Consider the following 11,637-nt stretch of genomic DNA (forward strand, 5'->3'; position numbering starts at 1 on the left):
AACACTAATACCACGCACGCACACGAACACGTACACGCACCCACGCACAATAATTAAACTATTAAACTATTTACACTCACTATTTATTCACATTAATTATAATTTTTTAATTTTAAATTTCACTTGTAAAATAAAACACTACTTTGCTACTTAATAAAAATGGCGACATTCGAATTGCGAATTTGAAATTATCGTGACGTAATTTGATACTTTTTTTTACAACGATTTTTAAATGACGTGTTTCGCTCACGTTACGACAACGTCTAAATCGTTTTATTTATATTTAATACGCGGATTTAATTTATTCGACAATTTTCTCTTTCCGTTAAGTAACCATCTTTTGTTTACCGTATTGAAAAAAATAAAATGTCGAACATTAACGAATATAATTTTTATTTTTGTGTTTTTTTTTTAAGTTTATGTAACGTTTGATTTATAAAATAATTAATTTTTATTTAATTGAATTAAAACAAGTTAAAAATTGAAAATGTAATAATTGTTTTTTTTTTTTGGTTAATGGAGGCTATCGGTTGACACTGAAATTAATACGGATGATCTTGTGCGTTTAATAACATGTTTATTGGTTTTTTTTTTTTTTTATAAGTTCAAAGGTCGATAATTAAACGATGATATTTTTTTAAAGGAATGATGATTAATTATACTTTTAATAACGAATTCTAATACGAATAAGTAAACAAATCAGACAACGAATTATATCAATAAAATAAATAAAAGAAGATGTGTAAGTAGTATACACAATACCCCTTTTAACGGTTTTTTTTTTATTTAAACAAAAGAAAATATATATTTATTAAAAGGATGTTAAAATTTAATTAATTATAATAATAAATTCAAATACAATTTCTTTTATTTTTCAAAAATATTTAAAAAAATTTTTTTTTTCCTTTCTTTTCTTATTAATTTGATTTGATTATTATTATTATTATTATTTTCAATCGTGTAATAATATTTTTACAAATGTTTTCACATAATTGGAAAAAATTTACAATTTAATCGTAAAATTAACATGTATTATTATATTTATGTACAACCATGAGAGAAAAATTTTTTAAAACAATGAGCAAACAATCGATTTTTTTTTTTTTATATATAAGTAAATCATATGTTTTTCTATAAACAAATTACTAATTTCATTTTGTTTGTTTGTTTGTATAACATCTCACTCGTCCAAATTCAAATTTTAATCGAAAAAAAACTACCTATTAATGATACATTATACATTATTTCAATTAACTACAATTAATCAAATTTTTTTTTTTATCAAATAATTTTCAATAAATTTATTCGTTTGTTATTTGGATCAATTCTTAATCAATAATAATTAATTATCAAAAAAAAAAAAAAAAAAAAAAAAAAAAATGGCAGTGATTCTTATAAAACTTATTTAAGGCCTTTTATTTTATATTTATTTATTTATTTATTTATTTATTTATCATCAGTCGTTTTGGAAGCTAAATTAAAGAAATTCTTTTTTCCAATAAATCTAAAGTTTTACGCCATTTTGTCAATTTGTAATCTGACAATAAACCCTCTCTCTCGACAAAATTTGTTGTTTCCATTGAATTACTACGACGAAATTTTCATAACACTCCGTAAAAACTTTTCACTTTTGTTGTTTGTTTGTTTGTTTACATCGATGCAAACTTTTCAAAATAATGTCGTTAAAACGAATCCCAAATTTTTCCTCTTTACGTCGTCAGATGATTGTACTGATCGTTGCAACCCGAAGCCTTTTGAAAATGTTCGTAACCCACTCTTATCAAATATTGAAAATGACGATCGTTTTTCATTTCGTTCAATTCTTGTGCTTCTAGTAGAGATTCGATGGATGGTAAAAATTCTTCTCCGCCTAAAATAATTCTCAAAACCATTATTTATTATTATTATTATTTAAATAATAATAATAAAGGAACAATAAAAAAAAAAAAAAAAAAAAATAGGAGGTGAATACTTGCCCATGAATTCGACGATATCCACCAATTTGAAGAAAAATAAATTCAATATGTTTTCTATCGACGAATCTGGATCCACGTCTTTCCAATTATCTCTGAGTATGGCGTTGCACCAAATGGCATGTCTGCAAAACGAAAACAATCAATTATGATTTCGATTCGAACGGGGGTGAGGGGAGGAGGGGAGGAGGGGGAAATCATTAAATCATTCACACCTCAATTCGTTTCTTTCGAGATCATCTTCAATGTATTCCAAAAGATCGATTGCTTTTTTAAAATCGACTTCCGTGACGTTTTCATTTTCCTCGCAGATGTACAACTGAAAATATCGAAATAAATAATTTGAATAACGATCGATCGTATCGATAGATATACGCAGAAATGTAATCGAATTTACTTTTATCAATTCCGCGGGTGTCAAAACTCCCAATTTTGTTATGTCGTATCCGTAAGTGTTCAATACGCTCGTGGGAAGGTCTTCTTGATGAGACACCAATTCCAACTCTGAATCGAATTCCATCAGTTTTTCTTCCGAAGCGACTTCGTCTTCCTCCGATGCTAAAAGAGCTAATTTTGCAAGCGACAGCATGGTCTGAAATAATTTTTCGCGATTTATTTAACTTATTTTTATCATTATTATTATTATTATTATTAATTTTTTTAAGCAAGTTTTAACCTTTTTACGCGTGAGCGATTCAGCTTCTTCTTTTGCCAACTGATGCAGAGTGCTGCTCGCTTGTTTGTACTGTCCTGCAAAAATGCATTGCAACCATTGCAAAGACGGATGATCGTTGAGAAAATGCGACAGCTCTTTCTTTTGCTTTAACGGTTTCGACCTCATGCGAAACTGTTGCAATAATCTCCCAGGTTTCCTTTCTTTTATGTACCAATTGAATAAATATTGCGAAAAATTCTGAAAACGCGATGGAAAAAATTTTAAATAACTTTTGCCTTGAAACGCTCTTAATCTAGCCTTTATTTTCAATTAGTTTTTTTTTTTACTACCTCTTCGGAAAATTTTTCGCAGTAACTATCCAATCGATCCATGTTATTAGTTTTTTCACATATCTGTATTAAAGTGTGAAAATCGTGATATTTCTCTGCCAAAACGGCTGCTTGTTCGTATTGACCATCTTCCACTGAAAAAACAAATTTATGCAATCAATAATTTTAAAATTTAATGTTAAAATAAAGTTACCAAACGCTTACAAAACGGTTTGATTAATTCCGAACGACTAGTTTCGTATTGATGGTGCAAAGTTTCGAATTTCGCACCTCCTTTGACACTGTTCACGTGACTTCTTCGTCCATCCAATAAAATATCCGTCAAGCTCACCAACTGTTCGTACAAGCAATTCCTTAATTCTATCTCGCCTGTAGCTCGAGCGCCACACTTAAACGTCAGCTCGTGCTAAAAGTTAAACGAGAAGGAAAAAATATTAACAAAACCCAAAACGGATAAAAATTCTAAGAAAATTTAACGTGAAATCCATTATGAGTACCAAAAGTGTTAAACTTTCTCTCAATCCTTCGCTTCCAGGAGCCGAAGTCCAGGGTAAATATTCGCAAGATTTCGGGAGAAATGGATTTTTCGGAGTGAAATATTCAAGCTTTTGTTTTCGCCACTGAAGTACTTCCAACAACACGCTCTAAAAAAAATTACAACAAATTTCATTATGCGAAATTTAATTTCACCTTTTAAACGAATAATATCGTTTGGGTTTTTACCAAAAAAATCGTGTTTGCTTCTCTCAATGCGATGGCTATTTCTTGGGGTCTTCGAGTACTGTGTGCCACATTGTCACACCAAAGACTGAAAAATTGTAAACCTTCCACGCTGCGAGATACTTCGCGAAAAAATAAATCTTGATGAGTCAAACCGTGAACGAGTTTTTCATCGCCGACGACATGTTTGATACACTGTTCAATCAACGAACTGTGACTGATGGCAAAAAAAAAAAAAATGGAAAATGTTTAAACGAATTTCAATTAAAGGAGCTTAATTAAATTACCCTTAGTTAATATTCTCAATGTACTCACTTTGAAAATAAATTTTTCAACGCAATGGCACTAATTATTTTTTCTGCGTATTCCGCCAAGACGTGAGTTGTAGCCGTTATCGTTTCACGAAGACTTACTGCCGATAACTTTTTTTTTTTTTTATAAAAAAAAAAAAAAAAAAACCAAATTAAATTATTATTCCATTTCCTGCTTGTACTTCAAACTCATTTTTTATAAATAAATACAAATAGGTAGATCAGAACCCTTACCCTTTCCCATATTTTGACTTCTTTTAAAAAGGAGAAAAACCATTCCAAGGCACGCTGCTTATCTTCCAATTGATTTAAAATTTGAAGAGACGAAGAACTTCCGAGTGTTATTTCGGATGATCTGATGGGTGCCCATCTCGGATCCCCGGAAGGTATGTCGTTAATTATATCCAAAGCAACTTTAGTCACGACCGTGTCCAAATGAGCATCGATTTCATTCGCTGGCTCTTCCTCGTAAGGAAATAAAGAATTTACAATACTTTCTGCCGTTTCCTGCAACAGAAAAAAAAGAAATTTTAAAAACATTTTCAAAATTTTTTTTTCTTTTTTTTCACATCACAAAACTCACTGTATTTCTTCTGATAAAATACAAGAACGCAGCTTTCAATTGAACGACGCCATCTTTACTCATAGATAAATCTTCCAATTCGAAATCGGTTATTGCAATGTTCATTTGTTCACCCAAAACAGACGTTGAAGGATCTGCTGATGCTATATCGCTGATGCTCCTGCATATTAATAATAATAATAATAAATTAAACGGAAATTTTTTGTGTTCTTTTAAAAAATATAAACATTCAAACGTACATGTTGCTGAATTCAAGACGAGAAGATTCTGATGGTAATACGGAAACCAATCCGTGCACGACTGAAAAAAATACTGGAATTCCTTTACACAAAGCTCCCCCTAAAATTTGATCGTTTTGTCCAATGAAATCTATATTATCGGCCTCTTCGCCAAAGTTTACAGCTGCAAGATTACCATCGTAATTATAAGTCTTTTTTTTTTTTTTCCAAAAAAAATATATTACAAAAGTTAAGTATCTGAAAATACCTGACACGGCTAAAATACTTTTGGGCTTGTAAAGAAAAGCAGTTCCTCCGGTTACGAGAAATTTATAACTCAAAAGTTCTTGTTCATCAGATTCTCTGTAAAAACTTGTATTTTTTAACGGGCAAAAACGATCGAATTTTGAAGGTTGAACAAGGGAATTTGTTAAAAGTGTACCTAAAACACAACGTGAACGTTAATTAAAGTTTTAAATAATTGTTGAAATAAGTTCATCACTTTGGATAATATAAATATACCTAAGGCGTAATAAAATTGTGGAGAAATTTGTGGATTTGTGCCACCCAAAAGAACGGTAACACCTCCCTCAGTAGGATGCATATCTAAAAGCCAAACTTGAATTTCATTAGAATTTCCTCCGAAAGGTTCCTAAAAAGGGGGAAAAAAAAAACAAGGCGCAAATAAAATTTTCTTTTTCATTTTGATAATTTATCATTAAATCAAAATAAAACACTAATGCTCACCCATATAGTTTTTTGAAAAGCATCTGTAGCTAACTGATTAATATCACACTCAAATACAAGCCTTTCTAATTCTCCTTCGACTAAAATCCATTTTTGTAGTGTGTGGCCAGCTAATATATAGAGTAGCCATTCGCAATGTTCATGTCCTAAGTTTTTAACTGCTGTAATTTTGACTAATTTCTAAAATTATAAAATTTTATTATGGTAAAAATATTTATTTTTTAAAATTTACTAAGTTATTACAAAAGATATTTACAGTTTCCATTATATGGCAAGATTGCATGGAGCCAAATAATAATGATGGTATTAAACGACCAATGCCTTTCAGCCATCCTTGAGATAATTTAAAAGGTCTGAAAAGAATACTAAAGCGACCTGAACTCATTTGGGGCTGAACCAAAATGACTGTGGCAGTTGTTGTTGCTAAAACACAACCTATTGGATTTATATCTGTAAGAGAGTCACATTCTTGGCCCTGCAACTCAGCGTTGACCTCTACAGAAGAGCCTTCGTGAGTAATACTTGGCCAATACCTAATAATTCCTTCTGGTGATACTGCAATGCAAGATGGAACCTATAAAAAAATTTAAATTTTAACATTAATCTTAATGCTGCATTTTGAGCATTCAAGTGCATAAAAAAACTAACTTGATTTTCTGGAGCAGTATACACAACAACTAATTCAGCTTTATATGCTAAATCACTTGAGGGCAATGTTAGTTCTCTACATTGATTGTTAAAAAATCTTCTTCTTCCATCCTCATGTAAGGATTCATCAACTTTGCATTGCCAAATCAATAAACGCCTTCCACAAACGAACCAAGCCCAACCACTATTAGATACACGAACACTAACTGCAGCATTTCCTAGAAAAGAACATTAAGAAAATTTTATAAAAGCTCAAAAGCAAAAAATACTTGTGATAATAGAGGCACTGTACATTTAAAATACTTCTAATACTTTCTACTTACTGTCTGAAAAAGTTAAAGCTTCTCTAACCAAAACTGGGAGTGTCATACCAAAAGTTTCGACAACATGAAGATTTGATCTATGAATAACTTGATTAGACTGAATAGATTTACCAGATATACTGGATTTTCTAAAATATTATAAAAACGAAATAAGTAATGTACCTGCATCGAAAAGCAAAGTACAATATTCAAAGTTAACTCACGTTTGGCGCCTAGACTCATTTAGCAAACCTCCCTTTCTTAAAGACGATAATGAAAACCTAGTTTTAGGAAGTAATACAGAATCATTTAATCCACTTCTATCCATTTTGTTAGCTTCGAATATTTTTAAGAATACAAATGTGAATTTAATTCCAAAAAACCGGTTTCATTTTCAATTTGCACTTGTAACAGACAACAGCCATAGACAAGCAGGGATGTGAGTAGAACCACGACAAATATTTGGGGCTCACAGTGTTGCCGTTAAATACCAATCAGTTGAATATACAGTTTTTTTTTTTTTTTTTAAATATATTTTTTTATTTTTATTTAATTTTTTAATGTAAATTATATCAAAATCATTATTTAATGTCGATGAATTTAGTTAAAATCGATAAAAATCATGGAAGGCGGATCATTACCTTCAGATTTGCCCGCAAAGTATCAAAAATTAGCATCCGAATATGCTAAGGTAAAAAAGACAAATTTTTTTTAATTGTCATTTGAGAGTACTAACTCAAATTTAAATACTAAAATAATTTAAAAATTTTTAAAAAAAATGAAAACTTAATGAGGAATGTATTTTATGTACTTTCAAACATGACAGATATTATAAAGATGATTCTGTTATTATTTATTTTAATATTTAATTATTATGAGTAACTGATTTATATTAATTAAGGAATTGAAGTGTTAATTTCAAGTGATTTATCAAATTACTGTTATTTAGCCATGTGTAAATTATTTTTACTTAAATAAAGATAATTAAATATAAATTATCCCCAAAGAAATTTTTTTTAGATAAGGAGCAGCATATCTGATTAAAAAAAAATTTTAATAATTTATTTCTAATGAAATTATTTATTCGTATTCTTAGATGAGAGCTCAGGTTGGAGTTTTAAAAAAGGCTGTTATTGATGAGCAAAGTCAAAATGCTGAATTAAAAGAAACATTAAGGGCAAAAGAACAAAATTTGAGAAAAACTGAGCAAGAATTAGATAGTCTTAATTTTAGGAATCAACAACTTACCAAGAGAGTGACAATATTACAGGGAGATCTTGATTCAGTTCAGGTTAAAAATGAAATAAATAATTTTTTTCAATGTCCCAAAAAAAAAAAAAAAAATTGAGAGTTTAAATTTATATTGTAATTTTTTTTAGACTGCATCCAAGACTAAATCGAAAGGTGTTAGGGAATCAAAAGACTCAGTTATTGTGGAGGAGTTACAGAAAAAAATCACAGAAAATGCTAATTTAGTTTCAATGGTCAGTTATAAAACGAGTAATTTTAAGTTTTGATTATTTGCTCACCTATAAATTTGTGATAAAATTAGTGATTAATGTTTCAGTTGCATGAACAAACAGAAAAATATGAAACAGAAAAATTTATGCTTAATCAAAAATTAGAAGTCTGTGAACATAAAATAAAAGAATATCAATCAAATTTGTCAGCGATTGAAAATACAAAATTAGCAAAATATGAAAATGAAGCGAAAGTTCTTATATCGAAATTACAAGCCAAAGATGATGAAATTAATAAATATCAATGTGAAATAAAACAGTTAAAAAATGATTTAATAGGAAAAAATATTATAGATGATTTTGCATTAAAAGAACAATTTTCAAAATTATTTAATAGTCTTTCTCTAAATAATTTATTCATGTTATTAAGTCAATTTTTTTTACAAATTGAACTTAGGTATAATAAAATTATGGAGAATAAACAATTTGAAAAATTCTCCGAAATAAATCAAAAAAATCGTTTAACATTACAAGATTTTAGTGATAAATATCTGTTATACAGTAGTGCAGACATTAACGATAAAGATTTTTCAGTAACTTTTGAAAATTTGTGCGAAAGTTTAGATTTGTATTCGTCAATACTAAACGAGTTAACTGAAAATTTAATTTGCAAGTAAATATTTTAGAATTAAAATTTTTTTTAAATGTAAATAATGATTTATTAAAATTTAATAATAAAAAAAATCTTTGTTTTTTTTTTTTTTTTTTTTTTGCAGCAATGATAAAGATGTTATTGCAGTACTAAAAGAATTAATTGATAATATTCGAAAATATTGGGTTGAATTTAGTTCTTGTTTTAAAAAATTGGATTCCTCTGCATTGACTTCATCAGATTGTGATGAGCTTGCCAACTACATTTCTGATATTTTTCGTTCTTTCAGAAATACCTGTGATTGTAAGTAATTTTTTATTATTAACACATGTCATCATCCGAAATGAATGTTTCGATTAAAAAAACTTTCTTTTTTTTTTTTTTTTTTTTAAATAGATTTTTTAAGTGCTTTGAATGAAAAATTCAAATCTTTTCAAATTCATAACGAATCAGAGAAAGAAATATTAAATATATTATCGAATATAAGTTTGCAGTGCTCTGGTATATTTAGAAATTTAACAGAAAACATTTCAATGTTGATTCAAGTTTTCGACTCGAGAATAATCAAAATGAAACAAAAAATTGCTTTATCTCAATCTCAACAAAATTGTGAGGATTGGAAACAAGAAATTGAATCTCTTAAATCAGCTCATTCAAAGGTATGATATTTCATAAAAAACCAAAAATTAAGAAATTTATGTTTGAGAAAGTATACAGTATAGTTTTTATTTCGTTTTTGATAATTAGAAAATCAAAGAATTGGAAGAACATATTTATTGCCTCAGTGAAGCTACCACTCCTCGCAGTACTAATTCTAGTTATTTAGTTCAATCACCGTCAGAAGTTACTCAGCAATCAGAAGATCAGGTTTGTGTCAGTGATTTGATGCAGTGAAAAATTTTTCAAAATGTTTTAATAATCGATAATTCAATTTTAGTTTGACAATGTCGGAGATGTGTCAGAAATGATAAATAAAGAAACTGAATATTTAAAATATTTCAACGCCAGAGCAAATAAATTAGTGGCAGATAGACAATTAGCAGAAAGCAAAGTAACAGTTTTCAAAGATGAAGTAAGGACGTTTCCTTTAAATGTATTTACCATGACTTTCTTTTTTTTAATCGTTAAAAATTTTTATTTAAATACAGTGTGAAGCACTTCAAAGACGATTAGAGCACAGTTTGGAAAATAGGTTATCCTTAGAAGATTCACTGACGGAAGCACAGAATAACGTGAGCCGATTAAAAGAAGAACTTTTAACAACGACTTCAAATTATAAAGAACAATTACAGTCAATGTCTGAACATATGGCAAACATGAATGAAAAATTAGCATCTCAACAAGAGGAAATAGAAATTCTTAAACATGAACTCACAGAAAAAGTATGTTAAAATATATTTATGTAAAAACTATTGAAATTTTAATGTTTTATTATGTATATTACGTTTTTTTCTTGTTTTTTTTCAGTTTCAAGGAGGGAAAAAGGGAAAACAAATACAATAATGTATGTTTTAAGACATGCCTTAAAATGACAATTGTCGACTTACCAAGCTTTACTTAGACGAAATAAATAAAAGCATAAAATTATTATTTAAAAATATATACATTTATTATATATATATATATATACAATTATTTATAAAAATATTATATTTAAATCAGCATATATAGAAATTTAAATCATTTTAGAAAATGTAATATTTTTTATATTTTATTTAAAAAAAATTTTTTTTTAAATTATTAAGTTTAATCCGAGTTTTTTGTTGTAATAGAAGAATAATCATTTACATATTATTTATCGAGAATCAATTTAATCATTATAAAATGTAAAGAAAAAGATAAGACAATTGTACATAGCAAAATAATATTTATTAATATATATATTTATTATTAAATATAAATTTTTGAAATATTTTTACTTTGGTGGGAAAAAAAAAAAAAGTTTAAAAAATTATAATTTATTATTAAATATGATTTTAAAATGTATTCGCGATACATAATCAAAACTTGTAATTTTTTTTTTTTTTGTTTTGAATTTGGATCATTTAAATAAATTGAAAACAGCTCACTAAAATTTTATGTAAACAAATACTTGATAAAACGAATAAAATATAATATTCATATAAATTGACTAATTTTTTTTTGAATTATTCCACTTTGATATTAAATGAAGCACCACAAGAACAACCCTGTGCTGCTTGTGGATTGTCTACAATTCGAAAAGCAGATCTAATAAGTTCTGTTTGATAATCGATTGTTGATCCTTTAATGTACTCCAAAGATTTTTCATCTACGACAACTTTAAATCCATCTTTTTTAAAAACTATATCTTCTTTTTCTAATTCTTTGTCTAAATCAAATTTATATTGAAAACCTGAACATCCTCCACCTTCAACATAGATTCTAAGAAAACTGTTATCATTGATTATTTCCGAAAGTCTTTTTATACAATTATCACTAATATTTAAAGTTTGTTTGGGTAGTTCATCCTCTTTGGTTTTGTTTTCGTTACCAACTGGCACTGACGTGTAGCTGAAATTAAAAATGACGGTGATAAAAAATTTTAATAAATAACAGATTTCTTGTTTGAAGAATGGGTCTCCTGATTTATTAAAAAAAAAAAAAAAGCTTAAATGCCAAAAAAAATAAACATCATTAACACGCATTACATATCATTATTAATATTGTTTTAAAAGTATGATAAAATATTATTTAAATATTTATTATAATTTTAAATACTTGGCGCAAACGTAGTTGAGCTGGAAGGAGAAATCCAAACTCTGAACTTATTTTCGTGATAATTTATTAAGGCAGTGAGTTATTTATTTTTTTGTCCTTTAATTAAATGCAATTAAGTAAAAAATATATTTAATAATTATAATTGAATACGCATCATTTATAATTTTACTTACGGCAATCTTGGACAAAATAATTGTTTTGATAACAGTTTATCATACCAGTGATTTGAACAGAAACGACCAATGACCGCCATCATTGAATCGGTGTTTAGCGAATTGC

General features: G+C 27.8%; 3 protein-coding genes across 3 annotated transcripts; 1 reads left to right on the plus strand and 2 right to left on the minus strand.

Moving 5' to 3' along the window:
* Nucleotides 1-1,709: 1,709 nt before the first annotated feature.
* Phum_PHUM513950 (Nuclear pore complex protein Nup133, putative) lies at nt 1,710-6,835 on the minus strand (the record flags this gene model as incomplete). Its single annotated transcript, XM_002431105.1, has 20 exons — nt 1,710-1,881; nt 1,973-2,098; nt 2,189-2,292; nt 2,371-2,565; nt 2,650-2,886; nt 2,979-3,112; nt 3,183-3,384; nt 3,476-3,622; nt 3,702-3,915; nt 4,014-4,120; nt 4,244-4,516; nt 4,593-4,752; nt 4,832-4,994; nt 5,079-5,252; nt 5,333-5,462; nt 5,558-5,718; nt 5,801-6,131; nt 6,206-6,423; nt 6,529-6,656; nt 6,732-6,835. The coding sequence occupies 20 exons, from the start codon at nt 6,833-6,835 to the stop codon at nt 1,710-1,712; spliced, it is 3,480 nt and encodes a 1,159-aa protein (XP_002431150.1).
* Nucleotides 6,836-7,129: 294 nt separating this feature from the next.
* On the plus strand, nt 7,130-10,122 carry Phum_PHUM513960 (ERC protein, putative; the record flags this gene model as incomplete). Its single annotated transcript, XM_002431106.1, has 10 exons — nt 7,130-7,198; nt 7,604-7,798; nt 7,887-7,991; nt 8,075-8,616; nt 8,744-8,922; nt 9,016-9,278; nt 9,367-9,486; nt 9,557-9,691; nt 9,768-10,001; nt 10,087-10,122. 10 exons carry the CDS (start codon nt 7,130-7,132, stop codon nt 10,120-10,122), a joined length of 1,878 nt encoding a protein of 625 aa, XP_002431151.1.
* A 542-nt stretch (nt 10,123-10,664) lies between these two features.
* Nucleotides 10,665-11,611, minus strand: Phum_PHUM513970 (uncharacterized protein; the record flags this gene model as incomplete). The annotated part of the gene is made up of 3 exons (XM_002431107.1): nt 10,665-10,687; nt 10,796-11,151; nt 11,532-11,611. The coding sequence occupies 3 exons, from the start codon at nt 11,609-11,611 to the stop codon at nt 10,665-10,667; spliced, it is 459 nt and encodes a 152-aa protein (XP_002431152.1).
* Between the last annotated feature and the right edge of the window lie 26 nt (nt 11,612-11,637).

This window comes from Pediculus humanus, genomic scaffold (genome assembly GCF_000006295.1).
Source record: "Pediculus humanus corporis 1103172108281 genomic scaffold, whole genome shotgun sequence".
Classification (NCBI taxonomy): Eukaryota; Metazoa; Arthropoda; class Insecta; order Psocodea; family Pediculidae; genus Pediculus; species Pediculus humanus.